Source organism: Pistacia vera, unplaced genomic scaffold, assembly GCF_008641045.1.
Source record: "Pistacia vera cultivar Batoury unplaced genomic scaffold, PisVer_v2 Contig84, whole genome shotgun sequence".
In the NCBI taxonomy this organism is placed as follows: Eukaryota; Viridiplantae; Streptophyta; class Magnoliopsida; order Sapindales; family Anacardiaceae; genus Pistacia; species Pistacia vera.
The window spans coordinates 80,060-101,661 of record NW_022196712.1 but is presented as its reverse complement, the minus strand read 5'-3'; the positions used below and the strand labels follow the sequence as shown (position 1 = coordinate 101,661).

Below are 21,602 nucleotides of genomic sequence, written 5' to 3'. Positions count from 1 at the left end.
TTTTTTGGTTCTGATTTATATTACGCAGTCAAGAAGCTATAGAGCATTATCTCCTCTACACATGTGTTGTGGTCGCCATATTTCATAGGAGGACGTCATTCAATGACTCCACGATCGCCTTTGAACGATCAAATAAGATAATCCCTCTAGTCGGTGGCGTAGGCCGATCTTTGCTTTAGACCAAATCCCCCTAAAAACTGTACGTGCGGGTCTCCCGCATGCTGCTCATGCCATTCAAGGAGTCCAGGCCAGCATTCATTCGCAAATCCAGTAGTGAAATTGAGACTGCTCGACCATTAAGAAGACTAAGTTTAAGCCCAAATTTCTTATATGTTGAGTGAAACTACATACATTGACACACTGTGCAATGATACAAACAAATAATAAATTTAATAAACCATCCACCTTTTCACACAATCTTAAAAAATTCCTCACTGATGTATTCACCATTGAAGTACCTTTCAACTGCCTGCCACAAAATCCGAACTTGCTTCCTGCGGAAAATTAAAATCTGTTCAAGTGGCCGCTTCTCCTTCTTTCACTCTGTCTATCAAGAAACTATGCTCTCTTTCTCAATTAATACAATGTTGTCATCCTTCGCTGTGCAATACTCAAATGTGTAGGAAAAGTATAAGCTTAAACAGAATCAGGCTCTGAGCTTTTCGGAACAGTGTCGGCAAGAGGAGTGTGAGGATGCACCACTATTCGCTGGGCAGGTGGTGTTTTTACGGGATGGCGTTTTGTGGGATAAACATTTCCTTTTCCCCGTCCAATAGCATATCCTTTCATCTTCATTATCTTCACATCAGCTTGAAACGGATGGATGTATGCTTTGAAGATAACTTTCAAGTTAAGTTTGGTTCCCTTGCACGTTCTAAAGTTCTTTCTCATTGCTTCCTGAAACCAAAGAAACAAGAATTCAGATTGCTTAGAAAAGAAAAACAAACGATATTCTGAAATTCTGTTTATGGAATAACCATTAAATTTACATATGAACCAACAAACCTGTAATGGATATTTAACAAATGCAGATTATACGGCCGTGCAGAACCTATGAAACCATATCGTAAGTACAGGAAGAGCAATGAGAAATGGTGTGTTGAGCAGCTTCCTTTGTACTCAGCAGCCCCATAAGAAGCAATGTGATATAACCAATGCCGCAATGACTCTTTTTGGACATCAGGCCAGAATGCTGCACCGCTCTCGTACTCTTGGTTGTAAACATTTATGACTACATTTTAAATAAAATTAACAAACAGACTCTAGTATGAAAACAATAGCTGAGCATAAGTTCATTTAATTAAAAATAAAAACAAGGTGGAATGTTGGTAACATACTTCTCTACCTGATGACGGAAAACAACATAGCCAGTGCAAAGAAAACAATATGAAAGGAGCAAAAAAGGAGTCACTGTCGCATAGACAAGGCCTAGCAGAAAATAAAACTGTATACGAGGTTCTCCAGTATGGAAACCAAACTTCCTGGATCCATTGCCCCTCCCTGTCCTTTCAGTCTTCACCAAGAAGGAATTCTTCAAGTGGTAGATTATCAGTGGTTTCACATTAAATCTCTGAGCTAACCAGCCCATCCATCGACCATATATAAGTTATGAAGAAAGTTGCTTTATTGGTATAGCTACTCCAATGTCTTGGGAATCTGCCAAAAGAAAAAGATTTAAGCTTCATCTTCACAAACTGAAGAACTAAAAAATTGGATGAAGACATTCAACTCAAATCACTAGCTGACTTGATTATGCAGTCACTGTTCAGCAATAGTATCATGATTACCAATATGAGAATATAACCACCACTTATTTACTAACTGAAATGAAATTTTTAGTTTCAACCCACACAGACACCGCATTAGCATTTAATAAGAGGAAGAAAACAAAGAAGATAAAATAGTCAGTAGAAAATACATACTCATTAGCTGTGACTGCTTATAAAAGAATTTAGCTGTTCAAATGAGTCCAGTTATTAGCTCCCAAGGAAGACGTTCACAATTTGAAAAATAATATCTAGATGCTGATTTCTTCTAGAGATGATAGAGATACAAACCTTCATAATTAGACATAATCATCAATCTATCTGGGGAAGATGAAAAAGCTTCAAACAATACCAGGAAGAAAACCTTGATGACTGATTTAATAAATTGTGCATCATATAATTAAGATAATATCAGTTGTTATAGAGTAATGCAATCTGAATACTAAAAGTGTTTGAGGATGATAGAAATTACGTTTCAACTATGGGTTTCAGAATGGTGCTGCTTTTTCAATTCCCTCAAGCTTGCAAGAGATTGTACAAATGCAATGGGATCATGAAAAAAAAGTGAGGAAAAAGAATGCAACACCAATAATCAGCCTCTAACCTGAGTGAAACATATGGAATTGCCAGATTTTTCCAAGACATCACGTGGCTCTGGGGCCCACTCTGTCAACCAATAGTTGGATTCTGGTTTGTTGTAGTTTGTGCCAACAGCTGCACCCCCTGTTTTAAAGGAAACAAATGCTGCGGCATTATAGACTTGGGATCACTAACAACCCTTTTTCTCTCTCATGCTATCGAACAACACCAAATAATGTTTTTGAATCAAATTGTCCTAAGTAAGAGTTGAAAGGATATAACAAAAGAAGCCCAATAAAAACGCTCTATTTTTCATATGACCCAAGCATAAAAAGCACAACACTTATCAATATCATCACATGATAGACTAACATCTGTGATTGAAAGGCGAAGAACATATGACAATGCTTTAAATTTAAATGATGCTCACCCTCCAATATGAAGAGAGACATGGAATTGGGAAATACAAAACCATTATCCATTTTCCCAAGGGAAAAAAACCATTTTCCATGGGTCAAAATAATGAGACAGGCTGAGTTTTACTGGAACATTTCACAGTTTGAAAAAAAGGGAAAAGAAAGGTCAGCAACTGTTTACCAACTAGTTACAGATGGCAAACGCTCTAATTGGTAGAAAAATGTTTGAGTTTGAGACTACTATAAGCTGTCCAGTTTTAACTAAATTGTCCAAACTCAGGCATTTTCTAGTTTTGTAGGGCTAATTTGAAGAAAAATATACTGAGACAGCAACCAGTATGTTATATTTACAAAAAGGACAGCAAAGCAGATAAAGTTAAAGATAAAAAATAAAAAGGCACATATTAGTTTGAGTAGACAACTAGATTGTCCTCTCTAAATTATTAACATATAGAAACATTAAGAAGAATTACTCAATTCTGTGACAATTTTTCAATTTCAGATATGTGATGATCAATTGCTCACCTTTTCCCAAAGCAAGAAAACCATCTGGTAAGGAAAACATTCGCATTGATATCACAAAAGAAACTTAAAAGGATACAAAAAACTAGCAAACTTACATATTACAAGACAAACAGCATATCAAATTCAATATGTACCTTCATGACCGGCTTCGAAATATTTTTTATAGTTTATTTGGTAGTTTCCAGCCAATTCTGCTCTTTTCTTCTTCTTCAACAATTTGGCAAGTTTGTTCGCGTTGATACCATCTACATAAAAAGTATATCATGAATAATCTAAAGTGATCCCAAAAAAATCAGTCATTAAACAGTGTAGTACAAAGTTAATGTTTTTCAATAACTCATGCTTCTGACCTAAATCAGATGACTAAATCAGAATCAAAAAGATTCAACCTGATGTGTTAGGTAGTGATCTGGGTGATTCACCAAAAGAAATGCTCCACAAGCTCACTAACAGATTCTGGGTCCGGGGGAACATTCCTAACAAGGACGTGAAGCAAGATATCAGACAATTTGGCAAAAGCAGATATATGAAGATCAGTTGTCATATCTAGAGCTTGATGTAAATAAGTATTTTCGTTTGTGACTTCCAGTTATGATTACAAAGTATAGAACCATAATACCAGTGCAGATGGTAAGAAATATTGACATAATATCTGGTAGAGTACAAAAAACTTGTAGATAGAAAGTTTCCCACTTCCTGACTCTGTCTTCAAAGTGATACTAACAGCTATTACTACACTAACACAATTTGCACCTTAACAATAAAATCTATTCGATAAAAAAATAAAATAATAGAATAATTTAAAAAAAAAATCTTCACTATAACAAATAAATCCATCAATCCAAAATTGTTTGAAAAAAAAATCATATATTCGAACTAATTTATTGAGGAAGACAGATCGTACTGTAATTGATCCGGTCGACGTTTTTCTGCTGCAACAAACTCCACCGCATAGCAGCAACTTTTCATACTCCTCTCAACACATAGCATGTCCAAAAGGTAAAGGCATAAGCCATCACAATAAGAGCCCAAACCTGCAGGTCAGAAAAACATAATTCTGTTCAGAAGCAATATCATATTTCAATCAAGATAGTATAAATATCCTCCAGGCTCCAGAGCTGATAAATCTAGATATGAAAGAAAGAAAAGTTTCAAGAGAGGAGCGCACACCTCTGTGATCGTGGGATATTTGATATTGAAAGTATCGATATTGCTTGAAGTCACTTGATAGTTTGGCTGCTACGTCCAATGTGCTGATTTGTAAAATTAACTGGCACCAAACAGTCCAAGCAACCAATGCTATAGGACAAAATCTTAAGTCCTAACAAGTAAATCCGCAAATACACAGCGAATCCAATCCAGCATGCTCAATAAGCTCAGGTTCCGGCATCTTCAATGCAACCGGCATCCAATTCAAGAACCTTATATATGATCTAAAATCCAAATTCACAACTTCCCGCACAAGTGCCCCCCCATGCGTTGGACTTTCTCTTAACCCTTTAAGATACCATTCGGAAAGTAACCAATCATTGAACGGTGAATCCTCAATATTGCAAATGCTATAAGAAAATGAAGGCACAAGAATATTAAGAGCTGCTGAAACCCCTATATTGCGATCGTCGCCATCTATATCTCCAACAAAATCAACTTCCCCTGTCAAACGAGCAACACTATTAATACTCATCAAAAATTGAAATCTCAGAATCAACAAGAACTTAAAAACAATTAGAACACAATCCCAATGCTATTTCCAAATTAAATCATTTCATTTTCCGGCGCTAAACTTAAATCGAAAACTACAAAAAGAATAAAAATAAAAATAAAAAATAACTAAAAAGAAACTTCACTAGATGAACTAAGACCTTCCTGTTATATATTCACATAACGGTCACTTAATTTTTCTCGTATCTACTTCATTTCACCATCACAAAGATTTTTCCAGCCCGATCATAAAAACATACATATATAAATTAAAAAAAAAAAAAAAAAAAAGGAAATGATATCCTTCTTTTTTGCGTGTTTCTTCAAGTTAACGACCTTATCACTCGTCTCCTCGAAGAACAAACAGCGCCAAAGAAAGATAACACAACTTAAAGTCTTAAACTTCTTGGATTTGAGAATGAATTAGGGAGCGTTTCGATGGCTTGAAAACTCAACAAGAGTTAAGAACATACTTGACTTATCCTCCAGGATACACCAAGCACAAGCAACAACGCAGGGCTTTCCACCACGCACTGATAAACCATAATACTATAAACAGAGAGAATTAAAAGAAAGGAAGTAATTATAGACAACTCCAGAACAAGAATCGTCAGTGGTTGTGGAGAAGGAAGTAATTTACGAGAGACCAAAATCTACTTTGTTTCGTTTCATAAAATAAATATAAAGGCTAAAACCAAGCGTTTGTGTTGTGCTGTAGCGGTGGGTCATCCATTTCGGCTTGATGTTACGTTTTATTCATATTTTATTCTTATTATTATATAATGAACCGATTACCGTTTAGGCAGGGTAGCCTTGGATGTCGGCAACTGGACACGAGGGATTTCCCAACGGCTACATTTCGGAAGGGAGGGGATTTTATGCACGAGCGGGTGGGGGCGTGGGGAACACAGTGGGATTTGGCGGAAGGGTGGGGTTGTTTGGGAGAAAGGATTGATGTGCGTGAAAAGAGAGCGCGTGTGTTCTGGTGTGACGTGGTGTGTAGACGTAGTGCCGCGTGGCTGCAGCGTCGTCTGCGTGGGTGTAGTGGGCTATAAAGACAGCTCGGACCCAGTTCGGATTTGGACCGACCCTCGGACTTTTGGTAAAAGTACAGATGATATATACCAGGGATTGACCAAATGTAGAAAATGCATTAAGAAAAAGATTTATGCAATTGATTATATCTTTAATGAAAAAAAATTGACATATAACAGTCGATGTTGTAGTATAAAATATTTCGAACTATTTTATTTTTTATTATTTTTATTAACGGAAAATAAATTAAGCCCATGTGATTTTATGACTAATCAAAATCTCAACATCTTGAAAATTAAAATAAGTAAAAATAGTTATATAGTATATAATTTCTTCTAGATTTTTTTATTACTTGTTCGATTTTAATGATAGTGCAAGTATGCTTGTTGCATGTGTTTGAGATTTACTTTTCATGATATTTTAATTAATGATAAATTCATGGGATTTGTCTTAAAGTCAACAAATAAAAACAAATGTTGTAAAAAAAATATAACATTTGTTAAAATCTATAGTTTGTATATATGTTGTTATTCAGGTTCGAATTTTCTTATCTTCCAAAATTTAAGTAAGTGATTATGACAACGGAATATTGTGTTAATCATCTAAAAAAATTAATCGAGATGCACATCGGAGACCACATATATATATATATAAAATTCATATTTCAATTTTTAATAGAACTCCTATAATTCTATTTATATTTACAATTGTATTCTTTTATTAAGTAATTTTACCTATGAATAAATAAGAAAGCAAGTTACAATATCCGAATATCAGTTAACCAGTTTTTTATATCGGTTTTAAGTGTTTTTGAATCAATTAACCAAATTTCAACTTGGTGATTTTGAGTGTTCATAGAAGTTTAGTGAAAACAGTTATTCTTAATAACAAAGAAAAGGTATGACGAAAGCCATACAAATCACGTGGAGATAAGTGTAGAATCCGTGGGTGGGGTGGGAATCATGGTTTTAAAACTCGGCTCGGCCCGACCGGTTAAACCAGGAACCAGTGATCGAGCCGAGTCGGTTCGACTAAAAAATCAAAATTTTCAAATGATCCAGTTAAAACTAAATCAGATTTTTTATTACGAATTGTCGGTCCAACCGGTTCGGCCTAGTGATTGAATCGTTTTTTTTATTATTTTATTCTTAATAACTAAGAAAAAGTATGTTGAAAGCCATATAAATCGCGTTGAGATAAGTGTAGAATCCGTAGGTGGAGTTGGAATTGGATTGAACCGGTAAAGTAATGGAGCCCTGCCCTGCCTACAACAACAAAGTGATGATATCAGAAGCCCCCAAGCCTAACCCATCAACAACTAAACCACTACCCTACCAAATCACCTTTATTTATTTTCACATATTATTTTATGTTGATTTTTTTTTGTTTTTTTCTAATTAATTTGCAATTTTTGACCATAGAGATGTGCCCCAAACCATGACCTTAATTTCAACGTGCTCTCCATTTAAATTTCTATTAGTTCATATGATAATTAAAAATTCCTTTTCAATTCCCAAAGTTAAAGTTTAAAAATTTTGACTTTTAAAAGACCAACCACCAACCAACTGCCTATTACTATTTTAATACCCTTTTATCTAATAATTTTGAATGGAAAAAAAGTATAAAGTGCTTATTAATAAGGAACAAAATGATTCTCATTATACAATACTTATCATTAAGGAACAAAAAAAAAAGGTATTTTATAGACAGATGGCAAGACTTTAGCCATATGGATAGTTTCATTGAGCTTATATGGTTATTCAAAACTAATCTGGATACTTCGGTTATAAAAAAAATTGATTCATAGTTCAATTTTGATTTTAAGGTTTATAAAGTTGACGATCAAACGTTTACTTTTAATTCGTACTTAAAAAAATTTAGGATGTCCACAATAAAGATTGACTATGAATTATTGCAATATTTTATGCTTTAATCCTCAAGATTTTTCAGGTGGGTGACATTTTGGATTGACCATTTCCCTTTTTTCTTCTTATATTATAGTTAAATTAAGATCAATTACAGCAGGCTAACATTGAACATATCAGAAAATCCAATGAAAACATAAACCCCAGCTGGCTTAAATATCAATTCTTTTGACCCATTTCAGCTTTTATTAATTTTTAGAATGAACTTTTTGAGTTTTTTACATATTGCAATCGATTGGATCGGATCGGATCTTATAATGGGTGTTTTAAAACTGGAAAATGTGAAGGAAAAATAAAACACTGTAGAAGATATTATCAATGGAGGGCAAAGCAAGAAAGATATTGTTATGGCTTCCAGCTTATCAGGATGTGACACAAAATGTTTTTAATCCAACCGCCATTCCAGTTTCTTCCTCAATAATAATATATTTTATCAGAAGGTGGAGTAGACTTGTGATTTGGAAGTTTACTGTTGATTAATGGAAACAGCTAAAAAAATTTTGGACTTTCTGCAATTGTTTGTATGTAGAAGAAGCTTTCTTTGCTTGGCTTGTATTCTACTTGGTTTCTTTAGGTGTCTTTTGAATTCAACAAATCAAAAAAGATGAACCAGAAATTAAGTAAAGGTATTTCCTAATATTGCTGGCCATCAATTCACATAAAAGAAATGAAGAATAATGAGAGCAGTATATAATTGATGTATACCTAATCTAACTACCTGAATGGAAGCAGTTACTTTTGTTATATCAGCTGCCCGATTTATTCATGTTGTAGCTGAAACAACGGCTGTAAGTTTTTGTTTCTTTTATTTCTCCTGATTTCTGTGTTGACATTATGGTGTCATGAATTTCCCACGAAGAGACGCCATCTTCGTGACATGTTAAAACTCAAACTGGAAAGAGAGTCCAACGCAAACGATTGGTTTTACGTTGGCTTGATAGGCGGGAGAGTCTCTAAGCTTTAAGTACTATATTTGGTGGATATGAAATTCTAGCATTGCATCCCCTTCAAGAGTCTATATCTATAACAATTTTTACTCTATTGACATTGACCTGACGAAAGCCCTTTTTCCTCCTTCGGATGGTTTCACTCACATATCAGTTATTTAATACAGTATCCCCACCCAAGGAGAGTACACTGTACCTTAATCTATCATATCTGTAACCCTTTTCATAACCCAACTCTCAACGAGAATACTAATATTAGAACTCAAGCTCAAAAGAGAGTCCAATCTAAAAGACCAGTATGATAAATGGGAGAACCTCTAAACTTAAATACCACACTTGATGAGTGTGAAAATCCCGATGCTGATCCTAACATGACTTCGGTGCTCACTCGTCCAACGCTATCCGGCCACTGATAAATGTGGGTTTTGCGCTGTCAATGTCATTGTCTCATTGATGGAATATGAAAATAAAGTCGCATCCTGCGTAAGAGCTTTAAGCTTTTAGCCTGCTGATTGACGCTTAATCCTAATATTACAATATATTTTCCTATTGAGAATTTTCTGTGTTTCCTTATACTAAATTCATCTTCATTGGAAAAGAATTACAATGAAAAATTGAACATCAAAATTATCATGTAACAAATTGGTTAGAATTTTCATCTTGTGGGCAATTAAACAAGGCACCACTGCCAAGCACATTCAGCTCAAACTGCTACTTTCCTGACATTAGATTGAGCAGAGCTTTATTTCCATGGAATGCGCTGACATTCCATTCCTTTGTTTCAGATGAAAGTGTTGTAATAGCAACCACAATTTCCCTCATGCTTGGCCTCACTTGAGGATCTTCTTTTGTACAAGCCCTGTCAAGCTCAGCCATCTGTGACCAAAACATCAACTCATCTCATTAATAATACACCATTACTCCAAACTCCATGACTCTTGAGATCAGATATTACCTTGAGGACAGAATCAAAAGGGTAATTATCACCAAGCCTCGGGTCGACTAGTTTCTCAAGATCTTCTCTTGGATCAGGCTGACTCAGAACATCTTCAAACTGAAACAAATTAACCAAGAGGCATGTAAAAACTTAAGTTATATAGGAAATTCTTAAAATTCTTGGATCTGAGAATGAGTTAGGGAGCGTTTCGATGGCTTGAAAACTCAACAGAAGTTAAGAACATACTTAAACTTATTGTTATGCCTGGGAAATCAAGGGCTGACGTGGGAGGTCACGTGATGAGGTTGACTTGCTCCCGTCAGAACGGTAAGTGCACGTCAGACCTGCCAAACACTATGGAGCTCCCACGTGTCCATTTCCCTGCTCCAAATCGCGTGAAATCAGCTTGGGAAGTGGGCAATGGGACATAAAGCTTGATTAGGTCCTGACATTCACACCAACCCAAGGATTTAATGATGATTACATTCATCCCGTTATAAAAAGAGGAAGACCCCTTCATTAAGGGGATTCGGCCATTTTACACTTGAACTCTCTCTCTTTTTTACAAACTTTGTATTTACTTTTCCCAATCATTTGTAAGTCAGTTCGCTGTTGCGACCTGACCCACTATACTAATACAAATCAGTGGACGTAGGACTTGCTACCTTAGCATCCGAACCACTTTAAAAAGCTCCCATTGCATTTATTTCATATTTTTCTATCCATAATCACGTGTGTCTCTTGATCAATCACTTCATAACCGGCCTCTTCGATTATTTCTTTCATATTTTTTTGGTAGTTTCAAGCCAATTCTGCATCTTTTTCTTCTTCTTCACCAATTTGGCAAGTTTGTTCGCGTTGATTACCACCTACATAAAATATACCATGAATCAAATCAGAAGTGAGTCCCCAAAAAATATCACTCATTAAACATGTGTTGTACATAATTTAATGTCATAACTCATGGCTTCTGACCATAAATCGATTCGATGAAATCAGATATCAACAAAACTCAACCTGATGTGTTAGGTAGTGATCTGGGTGATTCACCAAAAGAGCTCCACAAGCTCACTAACAGATTCATCTGGGTCGGGGGAACATTCCTACAAGGACCTGTGAAGCAGATTCCATCAACAAGTTTGGCATAAACATGATATATGAAGATCCAGTTGTCATATCTTATGAGCTTTGATGATTAAATCAAGTATTTTCGTTTGTAACTTTCAGTTATGATTACAAAGTGATAGAACCATAATACCAGTAGCAGATGTAAGAAATATTGACATATGATATTCTGGTAGAGTACAAAAAACTTGTAGAGTAGAAAGTTTCCCACTTCCGTGACTCTGTCTTTCAAAGTAACTAACAGCTATTACTACTAATACAAATTTGCTTAACATAAATCTATTCGATATAAAAATAAATAATAAGTATATTAAAAAAAAAAAATCTCACCTATAACAAATAATCTCATCAATCTCAAAATTGTTGAAAAAAAAAAAAAATCAATATTCGAACTAATTTATTGAGGAAAGAACAGATGTACTGTAAATTGATCCGGTCGACGTTTTTCTGCTGCAACAAACTCCAACCGCATAGCAGCAACTTTTTCATACTCCTTCATCACACATAGCATGTCCAAAAGGTAAAGCATAAGCCATCACAATATGAGCCCAAACCTGCAGGTCAGAAATAAACATAATTCTTGTTCAAAGCAAATTATCATATTTCAATCAAGATGTATAAATATCCCCAGCTCCAGAGTTGATTAACATCTAGATATGAAGGAAAGAAAAGTTTCAGAAGAGGAGGCACACCTCTGTGATTTAGTGGGATATTTGATATTGAAAGCTTATCGATATGCTTGAAGTCACATTTGATAGTTGGCTGCTACGTCCAATGTGCTATTTGTAAATTACTGGCACCAAAACGTCCAAGCAACCAATGCTATAGGAACAAAATTTAAGTCCTAACAAGTAAATCCGCAAATACACCTGAATCCAATCCAGCATGCTCAATAAGCTCAGGTTCCGGCATCTTCAATGCAACCGGCATCCAATTCAAGAACCTATATATGATCTAAAATCCAAATTCACAAACTTCCGCACAAGTGCCCCCCCATGCGTTGGACTTTCTCTTAACCCTTTAAGATACCTTTCGGAAAGTACACCCTATCTTGAACGTAATCCTCAATATTGCAAATGCTAAGAAAATGAAGGCACTAAAATATTAAGAGCTGCTGAAACCCCTATATCTGCGATCGTCGCCATCTATATCTCCAACAAAATTCAACTTCCCCTGTCAACGAGCAAACCTATTAATACTCATCAAAAATTGAAATCTCAGAATCACAAGAACTTAAAAACAATTAGAACACAATCCCAAGGCTATTTCCAAATTAAATCATTTCATTTTCCGGCGCTAAACTTAAAATCGAAAACTACAAAAAAATAAAAATAAAAATAAAAAATACTAAAAATAGAAACTTCACTAGATTGAACTAAACCTTCCTGTTATATATTCACATAACGGTCACTTAATTTTTCTCGTATCTACTTCATTCACCATCACAAAGATTTTTCCAGCCCTCATAAAAAACATACATATATAAATTAAAAAAAAAAAAAAAAAATGATATCCTTCTTTTTGCGTGATTTCTTCAAGTTAACGACCTTATCACTCGTCTCCTCTCGAAAGAACAAACAGGCGCCAAAGAAGAGATAACACAACTTAAAGTCTTAAACTTGTGGATCTGAGAATGAATTAGGGAGCGTTTCGATGGCTTGAAAACTCAGAAGTTAAGAACATACTTGAACTTATCCTCCAGGATACAACAAGCACAAAGCAACAACGCAGCTTCCACCACGCACTGATAAAACCATAAACTATAAAAGAAGATAAAAGAAAGGAATAATTATAGACAACTCCAGAAACAAGAATCGTCAGTGGTGTGGAGAAGGAAAGTAAATTTACAGAGAGACAAATCTACTTTGTTTCGTTTCATAAATATAATATAAAGGCTAAACCAAGCGTTTTGTTGTGCTGTAGCGGTGGGTCATCCATTCGGCTTGATGTTTACGTTTTATTCATATTTATTCTTATTATTATAATAATGAACCGATAGCCGTTTAGGCGGGTAGCCTTGGATGTCGGCAATGGACACGAGGGATTTCCCAACGGCTACATTTCGAAGGGAGGGGATTTTATTGCACGAGCGGTGGGGGGGCGTGGGGAACACAGTGGGATTTGGCGGATAGTGGTGGGGTGTTTTGGGAGAAAGATTGTGTGCGTGGAAAAGAGAGCGCGTGTGTCTCTGTGTGTGACGTGGTGTGTGTGTGCCGCGTGGCTGCAGCGTCGTCTGCGTGGGTGTAGTGGGCTATAAAGACAGCTCGGACCCAGTTCGGATTTGGACCGACCCTCGGACTTATGGTAAAAGTACAGATGATATAACCAGGGATTGACAATGTAGAAAATTGCATTAAGAAAAGATTATGCAATTATATATCTTAATGAAAAAATGACATATAACAGTCGATTTGTAGTACATATTTCGACTATTTTTATTTTTATTATTTTTATTAACGGAAAATAAATTAACCATGTGATTTTATGACTAATCAAAATCTCAACTCTTGAAAATTAAAATAAGTAAAAATAGTTATATAGTATATAATTTCTTCTAGATTTTTTTATTACTTGTTCGATTTTAATGAGTGCAAGTATGCTTGTTGCATGTGTTTGAGATTTACTTTTATGATATTTTAATTAATGATAAATCATGGATTGTCTTAAAGTCAACAATAAAAACAAATGTTCTAAAAAATAATAACAATTTGTTAAAATCTATAGTTTGTATATGTTTGTTATTAGGTTCGAATTTTTCTTATCTTCAAAATTTAAGTAAGTATTATGACAACGGAATATTGTGTTAATCATCTAAAAAAATTAATCGAGATGCACATGGAGACAATATATATATAAAATTCATATTTCAATTTTTAATGAACTCCTATAATTCTATTTATATTTACAATTGTATTCTTTTATTATAATTTTACCTATGAATAAATAAGAAAGCAAGTTACATATCCGAATATCAGTTAACCAGTTTTTTATATCGGTTTTAAGTGTTTTTGAATCAATTAACCAAATTTCAACTTGGTGATTTTGGTGTTCATAGAAGTTTAGTGAAACAGTTATTCTTAATAACAAGAAAAGGTATGACGAAAGCCATACAAATCACGTGGAGATAGTGTAGAATCGTGGGGTGTGGGAACATGGTTTTTAAAACTGCGCTCGGCCCGACCGGTTAAACAGGAACCAGTGATCGAGCCGAGTCGGTTCGACTAAAAAATCAAATTTTCAAATGATCCAGTTAAAACTAAATAGATTTTTTATACGAATGTCGGTCCAACCGTTCGGCCTAGTGATTGAATCGTTTTTTATTTTTATTCTTAATAACTAAGAAAAAGTATGTTGAAAGCCATATAAATCGCGTTGAGATAAGTGTAGAATCCGTAGGTGGAGTTGAATTGGATTGAACCGGTAAAGTAATGGAGCCCTGCCCTGCCTACAACAACAGTGATGATATCAAAGCCCCCAAGCCTAACCCATCAACAACTAAACCACTACCCTACCAATCACCTTTATTTATTTTCACATATTATTTATGTTGATTTTTTTTTGTTTTTTTTCTAATTAATTTGCAATTTTTGACCATAGAGATGTGCCCCAAACCATGACCTTAATTTCAACGTGCTCTCCATTTAAATTTCTATTAGTTCATATGATAATTAAAAATTCCTTTTCAATTCCCAAAGTTAAAGTTTAAAAATTTTGACTTTTAAAAGACCAACCACCAACCAACTGCCTATTACTATTTTAATACCCTTTTATCTATAATTTTGAATGGAAAAAAAGTATAAAGTGCTTATTAATAAGGAACAAAATGATTCTCATTATACAATACTTATCATAAGGAACAAAAAAAAAGGTATTTTATAGACAGATGGCAAGCTTTAGCCATATGGATAGTTTCATTGAGCTTATATGGTTTTTCAAAACTAATCTGGATATTCGGTTTATAAAAAAAATTGATTCATAGTTCAATTTTGATTTTAAGGTTTATAAAGTTTGACGATCAAACGTTTACTTTTAATTCGTACTTAAAAAAATTAGGATGTCCACAATAAAGATTGACTATGAATTATTGCAATATTTTATCTTTAATCCTCAAATTTTCAGGTGGGTGACATTTTGGATTGACCATTTCCCTTTTTTCTTCTTATATTATAGTTAAATTAAGATCAATTACAGCAGGCTAACATTGAACATATCAGAAATCCAATGAAAACATAAACCCCCTCCCCATAAGAAGCAACTGTGATATAACCAATGCCGCAATGACTCTTTTGTGGACATCAGGCCAGAATGCTGCACCGCTCTCGTACTCTTGGTTGTAAACATTTATGACCTACATTTTAAAATAAAATTAACAAACAGAACTCTAGTATGAAAACAATAGCTGTAGCATATAGTTCATTTAATTAAAAATAAAAATTAAAAATTAAAAACACAGGTGGAATGTTGGTAAATACTTCTTACCTGATGACGGAAAACAACATAGGCCAGTGCAAAGAAAACAATTATGAAAGGGAGCAAAAAAGGAGTCACTGTCGCATAGACAAGGCCTAGCAGAAAATAAAACTGTATACGAGGTTCTCCAGTGTTGAAACCAATACTTCCTGGATCCATTGCCGCCTCCCTGTCCTTTTCAGTCTTCACCAAGAAGAAATTCTTCAAGTGGTAGATAATCAGTGGTTTCACCATTAAAATCTCTGCAGCTATACCAGCCCATCCATCGACCATTATATAAGTTATGAAGAAAGTTGCTTTCATTGGTATAGCTACTCCAATTGTCTTGGGAATACTGCCAAAAGAGAAAAGATTTAAGCTTCATCTTCACAAAACTGAAGAACGTTAAAAATTGGATGAAGACATTACAACACAAATCACTAGCTGACTTGATTATGCAGTCACTCGTCAGCAATAGTAATCCATGATTATGCAATCACTCGTCAGCAATAGTAATCCACCACTTAGTTTACTTAAGGATGAAATGAATATTTTTTAGGTTGGAACCCACACCAAGACACAGAAACAGAAATGTAATAGCATTCTAAAATAAGAGGACAGAAAACAAAGAAGATAATAAGTAGTCAGTAAGAAAAACATACTCATTTGCTGACTGCTTCATAAAAGAATTTAGCTGCTCAAATGCAGATCCAGTTATTATGCTCCCAAGGAAGACGTTCACAAAATTGAAAAGATAATATCTAGAAGCTGATCTTCTTTCTAGAGATGATAGAGATACAAATCCTTCAAACTTAGACATAATCATCAATATCGTCGGCAGGAAGATGAGAAAAAGCTTCAATACAATACCAGGAAGAAAACCTTGAATGACTGATTTAATAAAGTTGCTGCATCATAGTGAATTAAGATAACATCAGTTGGTTAAAGTAATGCAATCTGAATACTAAAAGTGTTTGAGGATGATAGAAACTTACGTTTCAACTATGGGTTTCAGAAATGGTGCTGCTTTTTCAATTCCCTCAATGCTTGCAAGAGATTGTACAAATGCAATGGGTATCATGAAAAAGAAGGTGAGGAAAAAGAATGCAACACCAATAATCAGCCTTCTAACACTGAGTGAAACATATGGAATTGCCAGATTTTTCCAAAAGACATCACGTGGCTCTGGGGCCCACTCTGTCAACCACATAGTTGGATCTCTGGTTTGTTGAGTTTGTGCACACACAGCTGCACCCCATCTAGTTTTAAAGGAAACAAATGCTGCTGGCATTATAGACTTGGGATCATTAACAACCCTTTTTCTCTCTTCTGCTATCTGAACAACACCAAAATATAATGTCTTTGAATCAAACTTGTCCTCAAGTAATGACATTGAAAGGAAATATAACAAAAGAAGCCCAATAAAATACAGAAACCTCTCATTTATTCATATGGACCCAAGCATAAAATAGCAAATCACTGTATCAATATCATCACATGATAGCACTAAGCATTCATGTTGATTGAAAGGCCTAAAGAACATCATGACAATGCTTTAAATTTAAATTGGATTGCTCAGCCCTCCTAAATATGAAGAGCAAGACATGTAATTGTTGAAAAATACAAAACCATCTATCCATTGTTCTTACCAGGGAAAAAAACCATTTTCCATGGGTCAAAATAATGAGACAGGCTAGATTTTTACTGAGACATTCACAGTATTTGAAAAAAAGGGAAAGAAAGGATACAGTCAACTGTTTACCAACTCGTACAGATTGGCAAACGCTCTAATGTGGTAGAAAAATGTTTTGAGTTTGATTGACTACTATAATGCTGTCCAGTGTTTAACTAAATTTGGTCCAAACTCAGGCATTTTCTAGTTGCTTGGTAGGGCTATATATTTGAAGAAACAATATACTGAGACAGCAACCAGTATGTTATATTTACAAAAAGTGAGCACAGCAAAGCCAGATAAAGTTAAAAAATAAAAAATAAAAAAGGCTACCATGATTAGTTTTGGCATAGAGCATCAACTAAGATTGTCCTGTCTAAATTATTTAAATATAGAAGACATTACAGGAATAATACTCACTTCTGTTGACAATTTTTCAATTTCAGATATGTGATGATCAATTGCGTCCACTTTTGCTCCACAAAGTCGAAGAAAACCAGTCTGGTCAAAGAAAACATTCGCATTGATATCACAAAAAGTTAAACCTTAAAAGGATACAAATAAACTAGCAAACTTTACATATTACAATGACAATAACATCTCAAGTATATTACCTTCATAACCGGCCTCTTCGAATTATTTCTTTCATATTTATTTTGGTAGTATTCAAGCCAATTCTGCATCTTTTTCTTCTTCTTCACCAATTTGGCAAGTTTGTTCGCGTTGATTACCACCTACATAAAATATACCATGAATCAAATCAGAAGTGAGTCCCCAAAAAATATCACTCATTAAACATGTGTTGTACATAATTTAATGTCATAACTCATGGCTTCTGACCATAAATCAGATTCGATGAAATCAGATATCAACAAAACTCAACCTGATGTGTTAGGTAGTGATCTGGGTGATTCACCAAAAAGAAATGCTCCACAAGCTCACTAACAGATTCATCTGGGTCTGGGGGAACATTCCTAACAAGGACCTGTGAAGCAAGATTCCATCAGACAAGTTTGGCATAAAAGCATGATATATGAAGATCCAGTTGTCATATCTTATGAGCTTTGATGATTAAATCAAGTATTTTCGTTTTGTAACTTTCAGTTATGATTACAAAGTGATAGAACCATAATACCAGTAGCAGATGGTAAGAAATATTGACATATGATATTCTGGTAGAGTACAAAAAACTTGTAGAGTAGAAAGTTTCCCACTTCCGTGACTTCCGTCTTTCAAATCTAACAGCTATTACTACTAATAACAGAATTTGCACCTTAACAATAAAATCTATTCGATTATAAAAAATAAAATAATAAGTAATAATTTAAAAAAAAAAAATCTTCACTATAACAAATAAATCTCATCAATCTCAAAATTGTTTGAAAAAAAAAATCATATATTCGAACTAATTTATTGAGGAAAGAACAGATCGTACTGTAAATTGATCCGGTCGACGTTTTTCTGCTGCAACAAACTCCAACCGCATAGCAGCAACTTTTTCATACTCCTTCATCAACACATAGCATGTCCAAAAGGTAAAGGCATAAGCCATCACAATATGAGCCCAAAACCTGCAGGTCAGAAATAAACATAATTCTTGTTCAAAAGCAAATTATCATATTTCAATCAAGATAGTATAAATATCCTCCAGGCTCCAGAGTTGATTAACATCTAGATATGAAAGGAAAGAAAAGTTTCAGAGAGAGGAGCGCACACCTCTGTGATTCTAGTGGGATATTTGATATTGAAAGCTTATCGATATTGCTTGAAGTCACATTTGATAGTTTGGCTGCTACGTCCAATGTGCTATTTGTAAAATTAACTGGCACCAAAACAGTCCAAGCAACCAATGCTATAGGAACAAAAATCTTAAGTCCTAACAAGTAAATCCGCAAATACACAGCTGAATCCAATCCAGCATGCTCAATAAGCTCAGGTTCCGGCATCTTCAATGCAACCGGCATCCAATTCAAGAACCTTATATATGATCTAAAATCCAAATTCACAAACTTCCGCACAAGTGCCCCCCCATGCGTTGGACTTTCTCTTAACCCTTTAAGATACCATTTCGGAAAGTACACCCTATCATTGAACGGTTGAATCCTCAATATTGCAAATGCTATTAAGAAAATGAAGGCACTAAGAATATTAAGAGCTGCTGAAACCCCTATATCTGCGATCGTCGCCATCTATATCTGCAACAAAATTCAACTTCCCCTGTCAAACGAGCAACACTATTAATACTCATCAAAAATTGAAATCTCAGAATCAACAAGAACTTAAAAACAATTAGAACACAATCCCAATGCTATTTCCAAATTAAATCATTTCATTTTCCGGCGCTAAACTTAAAATCGAAAACTACAAAAAAATAAAAATAAAAATAAAAAATAACTAAAAATAGAAACTTCACTAGATTGAACTAAGACCTTCCTGTTATATATTCACATAACGGTCACTTAATTTTTCTCGTATCTACTTCATTTCACCATCACAAAGATTTTTCCAGCCCGATCATAAAAAACATACATATATAAATTAAAAAAAAAAAAAAAGGAAATGAATATCCTTCTTTTTGCGTGATTTCTTCAAGTTAACGACCTTATCACTCGTCTCCTCGAAAGAACAAACAGGCGCCAAAGAAGAGATAACACAACTTAAAGTCTTAAACTTCTTGGATCTGAGAATGAATTAGGGAGCGTTTCGATGGCTTGAAAACTCAACAGAAGTTAAGAACATACTTGAACTTATCCTCCAGGATACACACAAGCACAAAGCAACAACGCAGGCTTCCACCACGCACTGATAAAACCATAATACTATAAAAGAGAGAATTAAAAGAAAGGAATAATTATAGACAACTCCAGAAACAAGAATCGTCAGTGGTTGTGGAGAAGGAAAGTAAATTTACAGAGAGACGAAATCTACTTTGTTTCGTTTCATAAAATATAATATAAAGGCTAAAACGAAGCGTTGTGTTGTGCTGTAGCGGTGGGTCATCCATTTCGGCTTGATGTTTACGTTTTATTCATATTTTATTCTTATTATTATAATAATGAACCGACTAGTCGTTTAGGGTAGCCTTGGATGTCGGCAAGTGGACACGAGGGATTTCCCAACGGCTACATTTCGTTAGATTTCGGGAGGGAGGGGATTTTATTGCACGAGCGGGTGGGGGGCGTGGCGAACACAGTGGGATTTGACGGATAAGTTGGGGTGTTTTGGGAGAAAGTGATTGCTGTGCGTGGAAAAAAGAGCGCGTGTGTCTCTGTGTATGACGTGGTGTGTGGTGCCGCGTGGCTGCAGCGTCGTCTGCGTGGGTGTGGTGGGCTATAAAGACAGCTCGGACCCAGATCGGATTTGGACCGACCGACCCTCGGACTTTATGGATAAAAGTCTAACAGATGATATAACCGGGGATTGACACACGTAGAAAACTCCATTAATTAAAAAAAAAAATGACATATAAAAGTCGATTTGTAGTCTACTATATTTCGACTATTTTTATTTTTATTATTTTTTATTAACGGAAAATAAATTAAACCATGTGATTTTATGACTAATCAAAATCTCAACATCTTGAAAATTAAAATAAGTAAAAATAGTTATATAGTATATAATTTCTTCTAGATTTTTTTATTACTTGTTCGATTTTAATGATAGTGCAAGTATGCTTGTTGCATGTGTTTGAGATTTACTTTTTATGATATTTTAATTAATGATAAATTCATGGGATTTGTCTTAAAGTCAACAAATAAAAACAAATGTTCTAAAAAAATATATATAACATTTGTTAAAATCTATAGTTTGTATATATGTTGTTATTTAGGTTCGAATTTTCTTATCTTCCAAAATTTAAGTAAGTGATTATGACAACGGAATATTGTGTTAATCATCTAAAAAAATTAATCGAGATGCACATTGGAGACTATATATATAAAATTCATATTTCAATTCTTAATAGAACTTCTATAATTCTATTTATATTTATAATTGTATTCTTTTATTAAATAATTTTACCTATGAATAAATAAGAAAGCAAGTTACAATATCCAAATATCAGTTAACCAGTTTTTTATATCGGTTTTGAGTGTTTTTGAATCAATTAACCAAATTTCAACTTGGTGATTTTGGGTGTTCATAGAAGTTTAGTTAAAATAGTTATTCTTAATAACAAAGAAAAAGTATGACAAAAGCCATACAAATCACGTGGAGACAAGTGTAGAATCCGTGGGTGGGGTGGGAAACATGGTTTTAAAACTCGGCTCGGCCAGACCAGTTAAACTAGGAACCAGTGATCGAGCCGAGTCGGTTCGACTAAAAAATCAAAATTTTCAAATGATCCAGTTAAAACTAAATTAGATTTTTTATTACGAATCGTCGGTCCAACCGATTTGACCCAGTGATTGAATCGTTTTTTTTTTTTTTTTTTTTTTTTTCTTAATAACTAAGAAAAAGTATGTTGAAAGCCATATAAATTGCGTTGAGATAAGTGTAGAATCCGTAGGTGGAGTTGGAATTGGAT

At 34.4% G+C, this 21,602-nt stretch overlaps 1 protein-coding gene across 1 annotated transcript; it reads right to left on the bottom strand.

The window, feature by feature from the left end:
• Positions 1–4,162: 4,162 nt before the first annotated feature.
• LOC116118230 (calcium permeable stress-gated cation channel 1-like) lies at positions 4,163–19,702 on the bottom strand. The gene is made up of 18 exons (XM_031404194.1): positions 19,679–19,702; positions 18,794–19,294; positions 18,513–18,648; positions 17,961–18,062; positions 17,692–17,811; positions 17,498–17,578; positions 16,401–16,741; positions 16,068–16,313; positions 15,436–15,760; positions 15,192–15,304; positions 12,642–12,716; positions 11,806–11,899; positions 11,448–11,510; positions 9,850–9,948; positions 9,660–9,770; positions 5,461–5,536; positions 4,631–4,939; positions 4,163–4,320 (listed from the first exon to the last, which is right to left on the bottom strand). The coding sequence occupies exons 2-18, from the start codon at positions 19,264–19,266 to the stop codon at positions 4,163–4,165; spliced, it is 2,922 nt and encodes a 973-aa protein (XP_031260054.1). The 5' UTR covers positions 19,267–19,294; positions 19,679–19,702.
• Between the last annotated feature and the right edge of the window lie 1,900 nt (positions 19,703–21,602).